General features: G+C 39.0%; 1 protein-coding gene across 1 annotated transcript; it reads right to left on the reverse strand.

Annotated features, from left to right (window-relative positions):
- Window positions 1-354: 354 nt before the first annotated feature.
- Window positions 355-21774, reverse strand: LOC126175496 (solute carrier family 25 member 35-like). Its single transcript, XM_049922317.1, has 4 exons — window positions 21087-21774; window positions 7233-7451; window positions 1120-1234; window positions 355-984 (listed from the first exon to the last, which is right to left on the reverse strand). The coding sequence occupies exons 1-4, from the start codon at window positions 21462-21464 to the stop codon at window positions 746-748; spliced, it is 951 nt and encodes a 316-aa protein (XP_049778274.1). The 5' UTR covers window positions 21465-21774; the 3' UTR covers window positions 355-745.
- Between the last annotated feature and the right edge of the window lie 1253 nt (window positions 21775-23027).

Below are 23027 nucleotides of genomic sequence, written 5' to 3' on the forward strand. Positions count from 1 at the left end.
TTCATGTACTGTAAATTCGATTTAAAATCAACAAGGCCAATTTAACAGGCACAATGATGACATGGGAAACTTTTGACATTCTAAAATGTTGTATTTGGGAGTATACAAAAACAGAAGCAATGTCTACAATTATTTATAGTCCAGTTGAAAAAAATAGGTTTTTATTGTACAATTCCCAGCACAAAATTGCGGCAACATATATATATATATCTCAAGAGGTAAACACTTACATACTATGCAACGCAACATCTAGATTAGTTTTGCCCTTTACCGGAGCAAAATCATTGGTGTAAAATATCACAGTTACATTTTTTTATTTTTTTGGAAGCTCAATACATTACTCACTGCCCTGTATTTTCTGTTTGTGTGTGTGTGTGTGTGTGTGTGTGTGTGTGTGTGTGTATCCTTTCCAGCAACAATTAATGCATTTTTGCATGACTAGAAAGCAACTTTAAGTGAAGATCTAATTTTCATTTTTTAGTGATGATAAAATTTCTATTGAAAGCCATTTATTTTCATATACAAATCCCATTATTATCAAGGTTATAACTTTCAGTAATAGTTTCACTTTGTCATTCTAACAATGTTAAACCAACAATGCTTATCAAAAAGCCACAGCGTAAATGTGTGCGCGGTGTTCCATAAGCCAAACCCCTTGCTTTGTTCAGTAGTTCTGAATACCAGACCTTGGGAACCAGCATTTGGATCTTTGTTGACAAATTACAACAGTAGACTACCACAAAATCTACTTTACCAGATCAACATCTACTTTCAACTCTTTTTCTGCATACTTCTTTGAAAGATCTGCTTCCAATTGCTTTAGGGCATCCCAAAAAACAAAGCATAATACTGTGTGAGGGCCAAGACGAGCATAACTGGGTACAAAGCCTTTGTAAAACCCATATAACCCTTCAGTCTTCCAAATCTTGATGAAACAGTCTGGAACTGAATTATATAGTAGACCTTTTCCTTCGGCATTAACACCTGAAAAACAATTTGGGGCATTTGGAATTTTTGTATTTAATGTATATTTCCACGAACTTTTTATTTTGCATCTCGTCCGTACTTAATATCTGTTGTTATTGTAACAAAATAATAAAAAAATTGTTGTTTACTTACCTTGATTATATAATCGAGTCATAACAACATCAAATGGTGTCATGCAGACTGCCACGACAATGCCACCAATGAGACTAGATGCAAATGTGTTAAGAAGGGGCTTTTTATTAAATACCTGGTAAAAAATGGAGAAATTTGACAAATATTGTCTTAGTATATATGTCAAAAATTACGCCTTTAAGCTGGCATGTAAAAGAATCTGCTTAATATACACTCCTGGAAATGGAAAAAAGAACACATTGACACCGGTGTGTCAGACCCACCATACTTGCTCCGGACACTGCGAGAGGGCTGTACTAGCAATGATCACACGCACGGCACAGCGGACACACCAGGAACCGCGGTGTTGGCCGTCGAATGGCGCTAGCTGCGCAGCATTTGTGCACCGCCGCCTTCAGTGTCAGCCAGTTTGCCGTGGCATACGGAGCTCCATCGCAGTCTTTAACACTGGTAGCATGCCGCGACAGCGTGGACGTGAACCGTATGTGCAGTTGACGGACTTTGAGCGAGGGCGTATAGTGGGCATGCGGGAGGCCGGGTGGACGTACCGCCGAATTGCTCAACACGTGGGGCGTGAGGTCTCCACAGTACATTGAGGTTGTCGCCAGTGGTCGGCGGAAGGTGCACGTGCCCGTCGACCTGGGACCGGACCGCAGCGACGCACGGATGCACGCCAAGACCGTAGGATCCTACGCAGTGCCGTAGGGGACCGCACCGCCACTTCCCAGCAAATTAGGGATACTGTTGCTCCTGGGGTAACGGCGAGGACCATTCGCAACCGTCTCCATGAAGCTGGGCTACGGTCCCGCACACCGTTAGGCCGTCTTCCGCTCACGCCCCAACATCGTGCAGCCCGCCTCCAGTGGTGTCGCGACAGGCGTGAATGGAGGGACGAATGGAGACGTGTCGTCTTCAGCGATGAGAGTCGCTTCTGCCTTGGTGCCAATGATGGTCATATGCATGTTTGGCGCCGTGTAGGTGAGCGCCACAATCAGGACTGCATATGACCGAGGCACACAGGGCCAACACCCGGCATCATGGTGTGGGGAGCGATCTCCTACACTGGCCGTACACCACTGGTGATCGTCGAGGGGACACTGAATAGTGCACGGTACATCCAAACCGTCATCGAACCCATCGTTCTACCGTTCCTAGACCGGCAAGGGAACTTGCTGTTCCAACAGGACATTGCACGTCCGCATGTATCCCGTGCCACCCAACGTGCTCTAGAAGGTGTAAGTCAACTACCCTGGCCAGCAAGATCTTCGGATCTGTCCCCCATTGAGCATGTTTGGGACTGGATGAAGCGTCGTCTCACACGGTCTGCACGTCCAGCACGAACGCTGGTCCAACTGAGGCGCCAGGTGGAAATGGCATGGCAAGCCGTTCCACAGGACTACATCCAGCATCTCTACGATCGTCTCCATGGGAGAATAGCAGCCTGCATTGCTGCGAAAGGTGGAAATACACTGTACTAGTGTCGACATTGTGCATGCTCTGTTGCCTGTGTCTATGTGCCTGTGGTTCTGTCAGTGTGATCATGTGATGTATCTGACCCCAGGAATGTGTCAATAAAGTTTCCCCTTCCTGGGACAATGAATTCACGGTGTTCTTATTTCAATTTCCAGGAGTGTATATTTAATGTTATAGTTAAATTAGAAACATCTGAAGATTATCTCTTTGAAGGCTTAACAATCACAAGCTACCTCATTCCAGACATGGCACTGCTGCATAAATCCTTGAAGTCATGTCTTCTATTCTACATAGAATTGTATGCATTTCTGCCTCTTATTATCTGCCACTCCTATTTTTGATACAATTTTGCTTCATGTGGTTTCTGGACAAGTGCCCATCCCTCACAACAATATTTTCATAGTGCACAAATTGGAAATTTTATGATGGCAACAAATACAAATGAGAAATGGCAACATCATCTGTAGCTGATTTGTGTGTCATGCAGAGATGAATACAACAGAAGACTGAAATAGCTGTCAAGCTAATAATATTTTACTAGTGACACACACACACACACACACACACACACACACACACACACACACACACACACACACGAGTGCCACCATTTGTTGGAGCAATGGCAGTGTGAATCAGATACAGGAGAGTGATCGTGTTTCCCATTTGGTATTTATGTTTCTTTACCAGTATTACACAATGCAGCCTGGTTACAAATTAGATGCACTGTTTTAATTTCATAGACAGTATCTAAGACTTACGGTGTTGCTTTGGTGTAACATCACTTTTTTTCCTCCTTTGTTAAGCTGATTTGGTCTTCCTTCAAAGAAAGTTCACCAGTACACAGCAGCAACTTCATTTTGAATGTTACAAATTCACTTATATAGAAACTTTCTGATCTGGCCAGCTTACTACAGGCTCTTTCACAGAGCCACTCACCATAATAATGCATCACATGAACTTCCAAGAAGTACTATTTTTCAACAGAAATGTTTAGAGATTAGACTAAAACCACTGGTCACCAGAAACTATTTCTACCAGGTGACATGTATGGTTTGGACTGGTTTTTATTATGGTGACCATTTGAAAAATGAGAATGTGTTTCTCATATTAAAATGAAATATGTACACAGCCAAGATGGACTTAACAACTGTAATGCCGTCTAAATTGTAAGTTTTAAAACTTACATAATGACTGCAATGCAATTCAGTCCACAGCTGGGAGAAACTACAAAAATTCCCCTCTGCAGTTAGCCAGAATAAATTGCAATTAGAAATGCTCATAATGAGAAAATGTGATTACCTGTAAAGTACACTGCAGCAGTTAATGAAACTAAACGTGAAAGTTTAATTCTGCAGGTGTTTTCTCCAAAGTTTTGCTTGTCCTGAAATCACAGGAATCTTACAGCATCCAGGACGCCAAAGAATCAAGAATTCGGAGCCAGGATAGGTATATCCAACCACATTCCAGTAACCTGACTTCATAAATCAAGTGACTTGAAGAACCACAACTTCCTGTGGTGCATGCGCTGGAAATCTTCATTCCATTATCAACTGGTAATGTTGAAGATTCAGTATCTGTTAAAATAGGAAGGGTGGAGGAAAGGAATGTGTTTTATTCCACTGTAACTATGACTGAAATGCTGGTTTCTCCATTATAGTTTTTTTACTCTATGGCAATAGGATACTCAGAAAACTTTGGCACCAACTGACTGACCATGAAAGCCTAAAAAATTATATTGAGTGTAAGGGCCTACAGGTTTGCATGTAACTGTACACTACGTAACACTCACTCGCCAGCCGACCTATCTTGAAATGCTGACAATTTGCTTGGTCAGTAGGCGTGTGTCTGGCCGCAGTGCGCCACAGAGGAGTAAGCCACTGGCCGCCATCCGCAGTGCACCATATAACTAGCTGGTCTTGCATGCTAATATGTCTCTCTTTCTTAACTCACCATGGAGCCCTTCAATACGACCGTAATTAGCCAATGTTAGGATGTCAGACACAGTGATGATGGGTGCGTGTTTCGTAATCAGCCTTTTGATAATAAACTGTTTAAACTTATTTCTCGGCGTTCTTGTACCCCAAGGACCCACTGCTTACAAATCCTGACAAATATTTCGTGTAATTATCATCCAGGGGCAACAACACAAATGACCTTATATGAGCAATGTATTGCAACACATACGCAAAAAGACATTATTACTCACGAAGCTGGTCTTTTGCAAGCATAAGTAGTTCCTATTTTATTGAGGAGTTCCTTCTTAGTGGGTGGTTGATTTAGTTTTTAGTAAATAGATCCACGATTTTACTCCATATTTTCGGTGCACAGATTCATGCTTATGCTTGGTTATTTTAGTGCATACAAATCTGCTTACTACTTACAACCCCCCTCAGATTTAGTTATAAGTTGGCACAGTGGATAGGCCTTGAAAAACTGAACACAGATCAATCAAGAAAACAGGAAGAAGTTGTGTGGAACTATGAAAAAAATAAGCAAAATATACAAACTGAGTAGTCCATGCGCAAGATAGGCAACATCAAGGATAGTGTGAGCACAGGAGCGCCACAGTCCTGTGGTCAGCGTGAGCAGCTGTGGAACGAGAGGTCCTTGGTTCAAGTCTTCCCTCGAGTGAAAAGTTTACTTACTTTATTTTCGCAAAGTTATGATCTGTCCTGTCGTTCATTGACGTCTCTGTTCACTGTAATAAGTGTAGTGTCTGTGTTTTGTAACCGCACCGCAAAACCGTGCGATTAGTAGACGAAAGGACGTGCCTCTCCAATGGGAACCGAAAACATTTCAGCGCAAGGTCATAGGTCAACCGATTCCTCCACAGGAAAACATGTCTGATATATTCTATATGACACTGGTGACGGCATGTGCCGTCACATGACAGGAATATGTTGTCGACCCACCTACTTGTACACTTGGCGAATGGGTAAAAAGATTCTTCTACCCTGCCCGATTTAGGTTTTCTTGTGGATATGATAATCACTCCCAAAAAAGTGATGAAAACATAAGAGTTTGTCACATAAGCTGCAACAAATGAATGCAACAGTTTCACAGTCGCACAGTTTTCCCTGTGCTCTGTCAAAACATATGTTTGTAACGTTTTCAAATTTTTCTGTGTGTAGACCCTCAAATCCTGCATATGTCCAAGCAAATCTGAACATGTCCTGGAATTTTGGAGAGCAAAGTTTATTATGTGTGAGTGCCTTAACTTTGATAATTGTCTGAAAATAAAAAATTAAACTTTTCACTCGAGGGAAGACTTGAACCAAGGACCATTCGTTCCGCAGCTGCTAACCACGGGACCACGGCGCTCCTGATCTCACACTATCCTTGATGTTGCATATCTTGTGAATGGACTACTCAGTTTGTATATTTTGCTTATTTTTTTTCATAGTTCCACACAACTTCTTCCTGTTTTCTTGATTGATCTGTGTTCAGTTTTTCAAGGCCTATCCACTGTGCCAACTTATAACTAAATCTGAGGGGGGGGGGGGGGGGGGGTGCAATGGAGAGGTTCCTTTGTTACCATCAATGAATATTTCACTAAATATTTTGGAGGCTTTCATATAGGAATATAAACTATCTTTCAAAGACTTTTATGGAAAATTTAGGACTGAATGCGGATAAATCACTATTCACTTCACATTTGTATTTATTCCTCCAGTTTTAGAGTCTTTTGTTTATTAAGCCTTGGAAATTATCTTCACATAAGAGGAATTTTATTATTCTGTAGGTTTTTGCAGTTATCTTTATCACCACTTAGCAAGCTTTTGCAGTTTTATTTGGCAACTTGAGTTTTCATTTAAATATTTTTTATGATGCTCAGTGCACAATTTTCTGTTACCAACTGGTTTTAATCTTTGTATCATTTCTGCCCCCTTAGACACAGTCAACATATGATCAACAGAGAGGATTAATGGTGAGCTTTTATGGGTATAGCAGATATCCTGATACAATTTTATGCATAAAAAGTTCAGTTTGAAATTATGAATTACGATTTTTACATTTCCCTTATACACAACACGGACATTTGTCAGCAACACAGATTTTCATTAACAAACAAGACAATTAATATGTTAGAGGCGAATACTTCAAATTCTCAAATCAGCAATATATTTCAAATTACATTTTCAATGAATGTTAAATTCACCACAAAACAATCATATGTAATTCATAGATCACTTATTTTATCCCTGTTCTGGGCATTTTGCAACTGCAAACTGCCATTACATACTTACTGAATGCTAATCTACTCATCACAGCAGTCAAATTGCTGAACAGTATCACCAAACTGACCAAACAAAACTCCAAAGCACAAATTCTGGTACTGCAGAAAGCTTACTAGTATCCCCACCCCCCTCTATCTCTCAGGTCCAAGGTTAATACTCTCACAAATGTCTACCAGTTATTCCCTTAGTCACATACATCAATAGATTACTGAAAGTATTCTACGATACCTGTAACCATGTACAGTCCTCTAAAGGCAGAAAGCTAATATTGTAAGCCCACTCAGTGCTGTACTGAACATACACACAATCTCACATAAGAATTGGGTAACTTGTTTAAATCCATGGTCATATAAATACACAGCTGTCCAATTTCTTTTTGTAAATTAATCAGTGACATACCTGATACTGCGAAAGATACTCCTTTGCCAAATTGAATGAAACTAACTGGGTGGCAGAACCAATCGCAGCCCTGGGCATTGCCCCCATGCTGCCACGCCACAATCCCCTAATGCCATGTTCTTTATATATGTTGCTTAACCCATTTATCATTCCTCTGTGATGGTGCTGATGACCAACAGCAACACTTGCAGATGCTTGTGACTGTAGATGCGTTTTTACCTGCAAGCCCAGTGTACATCATGAGCAGCAATTATGATATCCCACTTTAAATTTTTCAGAATGTATTGTATATACACTGACAAACTGGAACACAATTAACATAAAGCACAATAATGGCACTGATAACAACAAAATTTACTCAAGCATTTAACTGATTATTTACTAATGCGTAACTCAAAAAAATTTTGTACCTGCACCAAGCACAGGACATTTTACTTCAGAAGCAGTAATAGTAAAAGTCACTTTGTGCTTTGATACTATGTTGAACAAACAACTTAACATAAATTTCTTCAAGAGTCAGATTCAAATTCAGAGAATAATATTTCATGACAATATTATGGAAAGGATAGATTGCTGCTCACTGTATGGCGGAGATGTTGAGTTGCAGATAAGCACAAGAAAAAGATTGTCAAATAAGTAAGCTTTCAACGAAAAAAAGTCTAATGCAACTTGCACACAATGATGGCGTCATGTGTGAGAGAGTTGCATTTTTGTTTGCGCATGCACACACGTGTGCGAGTGTCTGTTTTGTCTAATTTGGAAGAAGGCCTGTTTGCCTGAAAGCTTAATAATTTGACAGTCTTTTTTTGCGCCCACCTACAACACGACATCTCCCATATATGGTGAGTAGCAATCTATCCTTTTCAAAATACTGTCATTATTCCAACTAGGTTTTTCCATTGATTAATATCTCATGGATGAGAGATAATTAGTTGTTTGAAGGGTTCTCGAGTGTCCAGCCAGATAGGATCGTCAAATGACTGTGATATGTTAGCAAATAACTGTTACAGCATCATCAGGTGGTGCTGATGCAATGGTCTGTCTGCTCTCTGCCATTAGTATTTATCTCTCATGGGTCCAGGTGCAATTCCATGCACAGATGGCACACAGCGGGGGGTTCGGTGGTGAGGGAAGTGGCTGTGGTAGGTGGTGGTGGTCACAGTATCTCTTGGCAGCCGTGGTGGAATTATCTTGTGTCTGCTTGCACCACTGCTCCTTGATAGAGCTTGGTATTGGTTCCCAGGCCTTACTGAGTTGGTAACCAATGTCCCTGTTTATGAAGTAGTTGTTTGTGGATTTCTATTGCCTCTTTGAAGGTGAAGGTGTTGCTGGACTGTCATCCATATATCAGAAGAAACATTCAGATTTCAGTTTGGTGGCTCCCAAGTCTACTGCTTCGAAATTCTCCATGAATCAACTGGCTCCACCAGAGAGAGATGGCTCCCTTTGGCCACTCTGTCAGTCTGCTTGTAGTATTGGTCATTTGCAACAAAGTAGGTCCATGTTAACAGATGCCTGGAAAGTTGTCAGTTCTGCCCCCAATTTCTCACTGATTAAGCTGATAGAATTTTCCAGGGGGCTTATGTAAATAGTGACAAGACATCAAAACTGACCATGATGATGTTGGATTCTTGTAAAGTTAGCTCCTTTAGGCAGCCAATGAAGCCCATTTAGTTCCAGATGTGGTGTGCACATTTGCCCACAAAGGGCAGAGGATACATCGGTGCCCTCAGGTTGCTAATTATTAGATGCATCCTGTCCATATATCCTCGATGATATCGCCATGCATTGACAAAGTGCACCAATATTTCAGCACATTGGGGGTGCTTTGTTGTATCTTTTTACTCATGTCTGTTTTAACCCTCGAGTGGGCATGCTATTTTTCACAACACGAGTGAGCGCACAGTGCAATCTGTACACATGTATAGAATCAAAATCACAGTTTAATCTTAGTTTATTTAAACAATGAGATTATAAACTTACATAATATGAACTAAAACAGTATTATATTAAACATAATGAAATAAATTTTCACTATAACACTCCGTTGCCGAGGACAGGTGTTACAGAGACAGCAATGACCCCAGTTGCTAGTTCGTAATCAGGGTCGGTTCTTCTTCTTCTTTTTTTTTTTTTTTTTTCTTCTCCACAGATCGAAAATTCTCTCTCCCCTAACTCACTTTGTATTTATATTACTGCTGCTCACTTGGACGTATGACAACACGGTTATAGCTGTTTCACGTGGATGGTTTTGCAGTTGTGGAATACAAAGGAACCATTTTTGGTTGGCATACTTTATACACAGGAGGGCCCACTCAAGGGTTAATTTTCTGATATGCTTGATTTTCTAATAATTGCAGCATCTTCTGTTCATAGTCATGTCTCTCAAGAATGACAATAGTGTTGCCCTTGTCAGTGGGGAGAACTCTCTCTGCATTTTCTCTAAGGTTGCGCAGTGCTGTCCTTTCTGCTCCAGAGATGTTGCTCTTGAAAGAATTCGGTATGTTTCCCTGCTGAGTTCTTCAGCCTTGTCTTCTGGTAGACCTCAGACTGCCTGTTCTACTAAAGATCATATTTTAGTGAATGGGAGAGTTGCAGGTGCTAGCACAAACTTGAGCCCATTTTCAAGTACGGCTATAGTTTGAGTGTTGGGAGGGAGGTGGGGGGGGGGGGGGGTAGGGTAGGGTTGGTACATTAATGGGTCTCCCTAGTACAAGCAATATGAAGGCAACAGAGGATGGTAGATTCCTTCCAGGAGCAGCAGAAGGAAGAACGATACGTGGTATGGCAGGAGTCTCCTTAATTGCACGAAGCCCCATGAGCTGGCCAAAGACATAGTGAAAACGAATTTGATGTGAAGTTGCAAATCTGTCCCAGGAGGGTGGGGGGGGGGGTGATAGGTGGCTGCACACACACACACACACACACACACACACACACACACACACACACACACACACCCCATGCACCCAGGATACCCATGTGGCCAGGAATCCAAAGGAAATCAATATAACGAGTTGCACGGTCAGGACTGGTGTGAAGGTTGTGGATGGCAGAGACCAAGGGGTGGTGTGAAAAACACCAGGAGATAGCCTAAAACCACTCATCAAGTCCATACATAACAAAACTCAGGTCAGGGAGGACCATTTGTAAATACCCCACATGTGGCAAGTACACTTTAAATTTGCCACATAAACTTGGCCTTTACATAATCAAAACTCATACTATTGCACAGATTTCTCTAATCTTTGAGATTGTTTCTGCTACATGCTTTTGTTTTGCAATGTATGGAGTTTAGCAAACTTTTTAGATGGTTTTGGATTTAGATGAAATTGCTGTTCTATCTTTACACTTCTCTTTATGTATTCTACCTTTGCTCCTCATAGATAGTCTCCCCATGCCAATGTAACTTTTTAACTTCACCTATTGCGCTAAACTATTAATGCCTATCTCACTGACAGTAAGGGTACTTCTATTTACTTTCTTCTCCATTTCTTTTAAATGTCATGATTCAGAAAGATGTTAATTCTACCTAGTGATATTGGCATGATCAGAGTAACTACTGCCTTTTTTTTGTAAGCAAGTGCATTTTTAATCATACTCATTTAAGAAGATTTAAAAGTTACTTTTGGCAACTGAATCTCACCCTTGTGTTCTTGTTCCTCAGCCTATTTCTGAAAATCTTGCTACCTTTCACCACAATAAACCCTCACTCTCCTTTTAATTTACCACACCACAGCATCCAAAGTGTGTTAATGTTTAATCTACTTGGTACAGAAAGTAGGAAGAGTCTGAAAGCCATTAATGACTTACCATTAAACTCTGCGAATGTATCTACCGCGTGGTACATCTTAAAAAAGAGTGGCGGTATGTCATAGTCTCATCAAAGTCTAGTTTGATGCTGCTCTCGCACTAGTTTATCCTTTATAAGTTTCTGCACCTTTGAGTAACTATTCTCACCTACATCCAGTTTAACTTCCTTACTGGAGTCAAGCCTTTATTTCTCTCCACATTTATAATCCCCTTCATTTCCACCAGTTACCAAATTAGCTCTGTCTTGATGCCTCAGGATATGTCCTGTCAACCAATCGTTTCCTTTAGTCTAGTTGTACCATAAATTTCTTTTTTCCCTGTAATTCAATTCAGTACATCCTCATTAGTTATTTGATGTACTCATATAATGTTCAGTGTTGTTCTGTAGCATCACATTTCAATCACTTCTGTTTTATTCTTGTTGACATTGATGGTCTATGGTGTTAATACTGAAAGGCAGAGCTGCAGCTTTTGTAGTCCTCTTAAGATTAAATGACTACCATCACAGGATATTGTAAGGAACAGCCTTCTAGCAGATGAGTCCAAGGCTGAAGGTTGGATTACACAGGATTACTGCATTCTTTACAATGCAAGAGATGAAAGGCTTAAGAGGCACGAGTAATATTCAGTTTAAAGGCCAATAAACTGAAGCTTTAGATCTGCTGCAGATTAACCCAACAACTGAAAAATGGAATGCGTATGAAGCAATTTTTCCTTGGTACTCTTCAGCCTTGTGTTATAGAATCAAGAGTTTAAAATTGTCTGCAGCATGCTAAGTGCTCTTTTATCTACCGGCAGTAGGAGATAAAAAGATCTCACAGTTGATATCACTGAGCCAAGGACAAGAAATCTGTGTAGAAATTTAAACTGAACTCTGATAAAGAATGATGAAATATGCCTAATTAAAAGTAGGTCCATTAACATGTTATGGCATGAACTACAGAGAGTACTATTTTTTATCTTTTGATTAAGAAGGTATATATAACTCATATGCGTAATATTACAACAGTACTTTTAGGCTTACGAGTAAGGTGAAGAAGAAAATCAATGAAGGCACTTTATTCTTGGTCGACTTTCTTTCATTCCTGATTAATAAGAAAACATATGTGATTCTTTTAGTTGGGGGCTGCGGACTTAACATCCACTTGCCTCACACTAATATGTAACTATCGACAGTTACATAACTACCTGAGCAAATTTATTGTTTTCCACAAAGACATTCCATCCAAAACAATAGCAACAACAAAAGGCCTTTAAATTTGAGTATGCTGCATAGCACACATTTTCTCCTTGTTATCAGATGATCGAAGTTAAGAATAACCAACTCCCCTGCATTAAATGTTTTGTTTATTTGTCTTACCCAACAATTGTGCACTATCCACCTCCCCCCCCCCCCCCCCCCATCTCTCTCTCTCTCTCTCTGCCCCCCCCCCCCCCCCCCCCCGTGACCTTTTTATTGCTTGTTCAGAAACGTGTGATAGTAACTATGACTATTCTGGCATGTTACTGGACCCAATTTCAAAATATTTAATATGGTAGAACACTGTTCTATGAACCAAGATTCATTTCACCACTCACACAAGACACTATAATAGCATCAAATAAGTACAATAAGATCCAATGCCAAAATATCACAAAATAAACATCTGCAAATAAACAGCACACCAAGATTTGAGTACGATTTATATCAACTACTAATATCTTGAAATACAGAATAACACCATCCTCTCCAATGGTAGTGAAATTGATCAACTGCTTCTTTAGTCACAGAGGAAACAACAGCAAACTTTTATGCACTTTTGCTGAAGTTCTTAATTTTTTTAAATTATACTATGATCAATAAACACAACATATACTTGGAAAGTTAAAAACATGGAGAAACACCAGTCCATATTGCCACTATCATCATACATGAAGATGCCCCTTTTGGCAACCTAATGATATTAGCAAAGTTTTCAACTCACAGAAATGTTATTTGTAAACAGCAGGACTCACTCATCCAATTCAGGTATCCTATGACATCCATAACAATTTCATGTGAATGTTGGGATAATTCCTTCAACAGTTATGCCCAACTGCCCCTCAGCTTCATCTAAGCTATGCTTCCCCTCTTGTTAAGGCTATTTCAGTTATCACCAAGGTTTTAACTTTTATTCTGTCAACTACCTGCAACATAAGAAGTAACTACTAACAACACACAACGCTTGAGAAACTGGGCTACCCTTACTCATCTTACCATCTTTTTCTCTTAGTTTTTCTTAGTTGGCTCAGAATCATACTGGTTTTGGCAGCCTGCACAGCACTGTCACTCATGTTCCTGCTGGCACGTCTGATCTGTAGTATGGGCCACTAAAATTTACAATTAATTTCAAATCACCCATTCTTCTTCTATCTTACAGCAAAAATTAATGTCACAGTGCAAACAAAAAAATTTTACTTTTCTCATTAAATATAAATAGCGAGTAGTTTAGCACATACACAACTGTCTAAAAGCTTCCAAAAGTATAGTCTGGAAAACTGACAAATAATTAGTATTCACTGTAGATGACATATCCCCACAAACTAGAATCCTAGGTTAATAGCACCTTCTGCTTGCAACAGACATATGATTCAAGTTAGTAAAGAAAACTAGATCCAAAGATATCTGTTGCATTTCCTTTTCTGTAGCAAGGGGACTAGTTGCTTGCTGAAATGACCACAAAATCTTGTTTTACAGAATAACATACACTGAACCTTGACACCAACCACAGACAGTTCAATTATTTGCCAATGGTTCTGGCAAAAAGAAAACATTAATTGTAAACCAATACAAATCAAATACACTCAACAACTCTGAGAAACCCCAGTTTATAGATGCTTCAATAAGTGCATGTTCCCAATTAATTGCAGATCAGAAGCTCCAAAGATTTTATCTGTATGCCAGCTGTCTGGCCGTATGTATATGTCCAGCTTACAGCAACGTAATGATGAGCCTGTTTATGGTGAATCAGCAAGAGATTTGACCATGAATGAATAGATGAATGTGCTCTTCAAAGATGGACACTGCTTCAGTTTACAAGATGACTAATCATATATATTCATCTCAATGGGAAATAGTATCCATACATTCACACAAACATCCCAAGATGATGATTAGGGGTGGTGGAGACCTGGAGCGGAAATGCACCATCTTCAAAGGTCATACTGACGTGTCACGTGTATTATAGACCCGAGAAATACTGTTACGGTAATGCCCACTATGAGGTACTACAATCACCCATTGGTGCAGTCTTGTTCTCCACGGGCTACAATGCGCATTCTTACCAAGATGCTCTCATAAACGAAAATCTGTCTCATGGTAAAGAAATACTTAAACAACATAGTCTGGCCAGCAACTCTTAATCTGTGAATGTCTGGGGTTCATTGGAGTGAGAAGCAAGTCAACTGCCTACATAGACTCAAATTTCACAGGTGTTGAAACTGATTGCAAATAGAACTCGTTAACCACCAAGCAAAGGTCATGCCACAAAGCTGCTAAGCAAGTATAACAACTGGGAGTGACAGAACCGTAAATTAAATTTTTCGCTGTTCCCGAAGATCTTTTTATTTTTTTAAATGTGGTTAATCAAGCAGTTTCAGATTAACTAATTTAATCTTTTATGCATTGTTATAGACCTAATTATGTGATGCCCCTTGTTTCTTAACCTCTCCTGCAATCTGTGCAGGAAAGCTGCTCACATTATTTTATTATTCTTAACATTTCAATGCTACCATACTTACGTTAACGCAAACATGCATGTTTTAATAGTTATTATATATGAAATATAACTGAGTTCAGAACAAACACATATAAACAGTTTGCATGCATGCACGCACACGCACGCACGCACGCACACACACACACACACACACACTCACACAGTATAGTCTGCATTGGACATAGTGAAATATGACACGTGAAAAATGCAAGAGCACATCAACAGCAATCTCCAACACCATTTAGCAGACTCAACCAAATTATCCTTTCCAGCTAACTTATATTTTGCACAACACTACAGATAAGCCTGCCATACAATTTACATTCCAAAAAATAAAATAAATGTACAAAAATATGTTCCCTCATTGTTACACAAGTTTAATTGATTCATTTGTTTAGGCACTGATTACTCAACAAAATAGTATAGGATATGATGATAATATTAGACTACAGAAGTAATACTAGGTTGGTGCAAAGGTCTGTAGCATTTTTCTGTAAGATTAATAAACACAACAGGTGCACATAACAGAGACTTCAGTCATCAACAACATATTCTCCTTCACTATTTATAACAGCCTGAATGATGGAATAATTTTTCGATTCTGTTACTGCAGAAATCGCATGATTCTGAAGCGAAGAACTCGTCAACCAATGTTTTGGAGTACATTTCCATCCAGAAAGAAAGTTAGTTGATGGTCAATCGATAGAGAGATGAAAATCTTGGGGTGATGAATAAAATGGGTGTGGAATGATTTCCCAACCAAACTACTGTATAGTGTTTTTTGTCCCTCTAGCAGAGTGCTGGCACACATTGCTATGGAACAGCTTCACTTCAGTCTTCCTGATCACTTTTCTTGAACTGCATCTGCAAGACATTTCAGTTGTCAACAATAAATGTCAGCAGTGATGGTTACACCTCAGGGCAACAATTCATAGTACCCCCACACTGTTGCTGTTCCACCATATGCATAACCTTACTTTTGAAGATGCGCATAGGTCTTTGTGTGGGGAGTTGCTTCTTTGTTTAAACTCAACCATACCTTTCTTTTCCTGATGTTAGCATAACAACATCATTCTTCGTCACCAGTAAATATAGAGGATAGGAATGGCCGGTGTCGTACCTGGGCCAACTGATGACAAGCAAGCAGACACGTGCATATGGCCAACACTGATTTTTGTGATTTTGGCTTAGAACATGCAGTACTCATACACCCAATTTTCTCCACTGCAAGCAAATGTCACACAATAGTACAATGATCACAGTTCATCACATTTGACAGTTCTCGAGTACAATGAAGTGAATCAATGTGTTTAAATGATCATCATACCTCGAAGATCTTCCTATGTGGAGAGTCATTAATGCCAACATAACCCTCCTCAAAATGAGAAAATCATTTTCTTGCCATGCTGTGTCCAATGGAATTATCCCCATACATGGCACTAATATTTGTGGCTGCCTCCACTGCTGTCACACTTCCACTGAACTCAAACAGAAGAATACATCCAACACGTTCCAATTTTTCCACATGGCACTTTATTTTATAGCATCCACAGCTCCCTTCACTATCTTTAAATGACAATGACAATATGTGAACTCAAATAGCAACAATGAACTACAAATAAAAAAACTGACAATCAATAAATATACCCATAGCAACCAGAAAACCAACATGCACAAAAACCTATGCTATGAACTTACACACAAACCTAATGTATAAGCATAAACTGAGGAGGACAGGATTCAGTGAGGGTAGGGCAAGAAGTTGGTCATGGTTTTGTCAAAGGAACTCTCACAGCTTTCACCTTAGCAACTTGGGAAAAACCGAGCGAGGTGGCGCAGTGGTAGCACACTGGACTCTCGTTCGGAAGGACGACGGTTCAATCCCACGTCCGGCCATTCTGATTTAGGTTTTCCGTGATTTCTCTAAATCGCTCCAGGCAAATGCTGGGATGGTTCCTCTGAAAGGGCACCGATGACCTCGCTGTTTAGTCTCTTCCCTCAAACAACCAAACAACCAACCAACGTGGGAAGAGAGAAATTAAGATGACTATACAAGGTATGAACCATGTTCCTCCCAGATGCAAGCTCAGTGCATTAACACTTCTTAGTCATCTCGCTCGAAATACAATTTGGAAAGAAAACAATGTGTATCAGGTCCACAAGAAGCTTACATCATGTACAAGTAGTGAAATCAATTATATAACTAGAACATGGAACTTTGTTATACACTTCTGAGAAATGTAACATATTATTATGTCATACTTCTAAGAAACAGCAAAACATGGACACCTGGCAACACTATGTCCATCACAACTTTTCTTACAACCGTTTCTGTAACCTGAGGTCACATGCCACACCATTACATCACAGGATTAAGAGGAAAACGAGTAACCATAAGTCAACTTGACCTGCCTTATAAAATTTTCACAGAAGCATGGATAAAACACAGGAAGTGAAAGGTTGTCCACAGTTTGTACAGAAACCAGACTGCAGTTACTCGAGTCAAAGGACAGAACATGGAAGCAGTAGTTGAGAAAGCTGTGAGCCAGGTTTGTAACGTATTCCTGATGTTATTCAATATGAACAATGAGCAAGCAGTAAAGGATATTAATTAGAACTCTGGAAATAAAGTACTACGAGAAGAAATAAAAACTCTGAGGCTTCCCGAGGGCACTGTCATACTGTTTGAGACAGGAAATGAGTTGGAAGAGGAGCAGAACAGAATCAGGGTGACCCAATAAAAAGTAGTTTCACCAGAATTTTTAAACATCGATATTTTGTATGGAATAATATCCACATAATTAATGAACTTTGAAATATTTTGTATTTTAAAATTTGTAATTTATAAAATTGAATAAAATTAAATTTCAATAGGGTGAAGTGGGGTAAGTGTAACCAAGTTTTGGCATAGTTCAACTTTGACACCAAATTGCCAACTTGTTATTGAAGATATGATTTTGAAATTTTTCATGCTTAAAGTTTAACTTATTGACTGTTAAATAAACTACACTTTGTTTTTGAAAAAAGAAATTATATGGTCAATTAATTGTTTTCAAAATTTTGTGTTGTGAGGTTACACTTGCCCCATGGTTTGGGGCAAGTGTAACCCCGCATTGCTGTACCCATACAGAGCATTGTAAAAGAGACTTGGGGTAAGTGACCTGATTACCTAATTTTTGCTGAACTTGAGGATTTTTAAATTATTAAAATATCTTAAGTTTTACTCAAGATATGAACTTTTTTGCACATGCCTGTTTGTATATTATGAAATACACAGAAAATGGTAGCTAAACTAAGCAATAAGTGTTAGCCTAAACCATAGAACACTGAAACAGAATGCTTCATAGATGATTTATTTTTGTTTTAGGCCAGTAATTTATTAGTTTAAATTCTACAAAAGTAATATTTTTTCTTTAGTAGGCAATTTAACAAAAATAATAAAATATCTAGTATCAAGAGAAAAGAAAAATTCACTTTATAAGTTCACTTTCTGTTATTTTTCATGGTAATTGAACTCAAGTTGTTGGCAATTTGTGTTTAACGCTAAACTGCCCTAATTCAACTTATTATATTCACACTTAGGCCCTAACTGTTATTTAGTCACTGAATCTTGTATGAATAAAATGTAACACCAAATGTCAGGTCTCCCCTGTGACTCAAAGTAGGCTCAGGCAGCACTGGAATGACGTCAGAGGATGGAACTTCTGTCTCATCTCTTCTACCAGGCCAGTAGAATGTGGTGCCATGCTTTGTCTTATTTTTGCATCTGAGGAAAATCACTTCTGGATCTCCTAAATCACTAATTTTGGTAACATGGCCAATAAAATGAACCTTCTTACATTTTGTTGCAAAAGCTACCAGAACATAGTTTCCAACTGTAATTTTATCTTTGGCTTCAAAAAAGTTTGCCTCTTTTTCTTCTTCACAGTTTATCATTTCTTTCCTGAGATCGTCCAGTGTTATTATGGTCCCATTTTCTTCATCACTACTTATTAAAGATAGGCCTCCTTCAGTTTAACTTTCTTCACTTGTTGATTCAACTTCCAGTCCTTTTTTTTTTTTTTTTTTTTTTTTTCTTGTTACCCACATGAGCAATCAGGGATTTTTTCCCCACAACATTCCCAAATACCATTTCAGATAAAGTAACAGCACTTTGTTTGGAAGATTTACTTTTCATTACCAAGCCCTTTTTTATGTCTATAATGCTCTTTCGTTTTGCTTTCTCCTTATTATTCTTGTTTCCTTTGAAATCTTTTTCTTTATAGATGGCATCTTGAAAAGTGATAACTTCAGCTCCTGGTGCAATTCTTTCCTTCTTTGTTTTACCAGTGGGACTACACTATCGAACTTGTCATATTTTATAAAAGGAAACGTGGTTTAAAAATATAGTAGACTTAAATAAAAAATAAAATATATCTCACACAAACTCCATATGTACAGGAAGGTCAGTTTAGTTGATCTAGTGTGATAGCAAAAACAAGGTTACGGCTTAAATAAATAAATCTGTTCCGGTAAGTTTGTTTGGGGCAAGTGTAACCCCCCCTGGTTACACTTGCCCCAGCCTGTTGGTTACACTTGCCCCACATAGGAAAAAGTTGGGGTAAGTGTAACCATGCCTGGCATATCAAGAGCTTTATCAGTAGAGTAAAATGAATCTCATATTTGAAATTGTCATGCAAAAGTTAGTTTGTAACCAAAAAATTGTGCAATTATCTTTAAAACTGCAAGAACGACAGACTACCAAATTCTGAGCGTGTCACTCACTCGCAGAGTGAAAATGTAGACGTCAATTGAAGTCCAAAAATTAATTATCAATTTATGTCAGATTTGACAACTTATGGTTAAATATAACAAAGAAAGGAGTAAATTAATATGTGTGATAGGTCAGAGGTAAAAATACAGCTTCTTTAAGGCACCACAAGCCGTGGTTATACTAACCCCATGGTTACACTTACCCCACTTCACCCTACTTCATTAAAAACATAGAATTCCCTGAGATTTTATGAAATTTTATGGGGTTTTCTTGATTTTTCCAAGTAAAATTTAATTCTCTAAGAATCATAGGTTTTCCAGAAGAACCACCACCTTGCAGAATGGATGTCTTAACATAAATAAATAACAACAAAACTGAAACAAAGGTAATTGAAAGTACCCATAGTTGAATTACATAACTACTGAAGTGCAAAGTAGATAGAACTTAAAAGGTAGGCAATAGCAAGAAAAGTGTTCCTGAGAAAAAGAAATTTATGAAAACTGAATATAGAATTAAGTGTTTGGTCTTGGGCTAACAGAGGACCTATTTGTCTTTAATGTACTCTTGTATGCCTGTAATGCAAATGATAAATTATTGACACAAAACAAGACTCCTGAAATTTAATGCTATAGAAGAAAGCTGCTAACTAGATGGGTAAATCTGCAGACTATGGAGCAAATAAGTAACTGGACAGGGGGAGAAAAAGAAATTATGGCACAATTTTAATAAGTTAACAGATCAACTGGTTGATAAGGCATATACTGGAACATGAAGGAATTGTCAAAGAGTGTTTAAGTGGAGGGGGGTGGGGTTAAAATTGTTGAGGTAGAACAAGTCTTTAGCATATAAAACGGGTTCTGAAGTATATAGGGTGAATTAGTTGTGCAAAGATTGCACAGGATAGGCTAGTGAGGAGACTGCCATCAAACCAGTCTTCAGACTGAAGACGACAAACTCGAAAAGTGAAGTAGTACTGACAAGTTAACATCTAGATGGCTGCAAACCGCACAATTCGCAGCAATGTTTTCTATTTCCTGTGTATTGATCACTATCAGTGAGTGATGTTATAGCCTAGATCTAATTAGTTGTGGCAAACATGGAAATTATGACATGGACTTAGAGGTTGGGAAACAAGTTTGCATGGAACTAATTACAGAGAAACTTTCTGGCGACACTTTACTTGAAAGCCCACCCCCATGAACAGTGCAGCTATGGTACTAAACAACGACAGTTTGGTTCACTGTCCCCAACAAACAACAATAACGCAAAATTAAACTGCTCTTTATTTTGGCGATCTTCAGTCTTAACACTGTCTGGACCGCCCAGCAAACTTTCACCTAGAACAGTCATATGAAAAAGATCCCTGAAGTTCCGAAAATCGCTGTGAAAAATCGCGTGGTTAGTGGTTACGTTAAAGCCAAAGGATCGCTGTGTACATTTTAAATACATTAATTCTGATTACAATTTTATACAATGATTAAACATTTAAATTAACACACAGACAATTTTTTGTACCCTAAGTTTGATGTCTATTATTACTAAGTTCCTTACCAGGTAAAAGGGACTTCCGCTAAATGCGCCCATACATCCAGCAAAAGCTCCAACAACAACACACTTTGCTGCAGATACCTCCGAACGCCCGGATACCAGAGTCCACCCGCGTTCTTCTGCAAACTGGTATGTTCCTAATCTAACTCCATTGAGGAACAGCTGATACCACAAGGCAGGAACTAAACCTTTTTGGAGAGCCAGGATGCCGTCAGACTTCGCTACCGCGTAAAAAGCGTGGAAGAAATTTCTATAATGTACTGCATACAGTCCACGAGCTTTTAATTCTCCCTGAAGTTGAAGACGTGTCTTTACGACTTCTAAAGGATTCGTAAAGAAACCTGCTCCGATCGCTGCTGTCCCTCCAATAACGAATTCCATCTTAATAGCACACAAACTGGAAAACAGCGCGGCTATATTACGCAGAAAGAAGTCAGCTTATAACTGACCTACACGTAAATCCAAAAATCATATATGACATATCTCGCATCAAAGCATGCACACAAATTCTGCTTAGCGTTAACTTCCCACGATCCATACTGCACTGTAACGACCTTCCTGTTACTGTTAAGTGACTTCTGTCAACACAACCTGGGATTTACTCGAGGTTATGGCACAATGCGTTGTTGCCAAACTGCTCAGAGAGGTTACCAAGCATGATGCAAGGGTATATTGCACACAACGTGCGTCTCGTGGGCCCCGAGGAATCGCTTCATGACGTCATCAGAAAGGCTGAAAGCGTGACAGCGCCGCCTGGTGACTATACCTGTAAACAACTCTGTTGACGTAAGTGACGTCACACGTTGGCTACAGTGTTTATACAGACTTGCCTTCAGCTGTTGTTTTGGAATGTCAAATAAATCCAGATTGTTTGAATGAAGCCTCCGTTAGCAGAATAAAATGTAGAAAGAAGGTTTAAATGTGAATAATCTGGATTATGGCGACATGCTAAATCCACAGCGTAGTCAAAGTTACGTATTAGAGTCGTACGTGATTGACTGAAGCCAATTGATTACAAATTATTGGTCGAAAGGCAGAGTGATTTATAGCATAACACATATTACGCATTGCGGACAATGTGTCTAAATGTTTTTAACGCATTAACTGCAGCTTACTAATGTAGGCCAACTACCACTGAGACGTTTGCAGCACGAACTTGTCTTTGAACCCATACCAGCAGTAGCAAATGCGGAAAAACGAATCAAATGTGTTAAAGGATGCGTAATGGAACGCCCATTGCATTTTTCCAGTTTGTGTACGATATCTGTACGTAATATGCATCAAAACACGTCGGATGCTTGTTCATTTTCTAATGTATGTTTTTTGGGGATGACCTAGTAGTTTAATTTTTTTTTTATTATGAGAAATGCGTTAAATGTGGGAAAGTGCATTTAAATATGCCGCAAACAAATATTAGGCAAAGACACACGTCTGTCTGTTACCACAACCTTTATTTCTCATTCGCTGTGTTCCACAACCGTCAACGAAATTATCGCTTTTCAACCTAATGTAGACCTCAGACTTTGCTACAAATAAAGTTATTACTACAGACAACGTTTCTAGGGAAAGGGGGGGAGGGGACGAAATCCAGTATAGTGCTCTTGCCCAGATATGTGCTCTTGCCCTGTGTGTGTTACCGATATGCTTTAATTTTGATCGTTGTTTTTCTGTAAACAAACAGCTATATGCCAATCACATCTTCCTGTATGTAGTTTCTCAAAAATCCAGTTTACATGATCTTAAGATAAAAAGAGTTCAATGAGGGAATATTAATAGATCGAAGCAATACTGACATCTCCAAATTGTAAGGCTGCTATAGATGCAAGTCACTGATTGTCAGAGTGTGTCAGTGGGACAAAACATTTGAAGTAAATCACGAAGCTTTAGGTTAGTTCAACTATTACTTCTTAATGTAGTAGTCAGTCACAATTTTCTTCCGTATTT

Source organism: Schistocerca cancellata, chromosome 3 (assembly GCF_023864275.1).
Source record: "Schistocerca cancellata isolate TAMUIC-IGC-003103 chromosome 3, iqSchCanc2.1, whole genome shotgun sequence".
NCBI lineage: Eukaryota > Metazoa > Arthropoda > Insecta > Orthoptera > Acrididae > Schistocerca > Schistocerca cancellata.

Bases quoted from the DNA above. Each gene is read 5' to 3' on its own strand.
- LOC126175496 (XM_049922317.1), bottom strand. From the start codon at position 21,464: ATGGAATTCGTTATTGGAGGGACAGCAGCGATCGGAGCAGGTTTCTTT. The intron at 7,452-21,086 runs GTAAGGAACTTA...CTGGGCTTGCAG, and splicing joins GCGGAAGTCCCTTTTACCTG to GTAAAAACGCATCTACAGTC. The intron at 1,235-7,232 runs GTATGTCACTGA...ATTTTTTACCAG, and splicing joins AGTATCTTTCGCAGTATCAG to GTATTTAATAAAAAGCCCCT.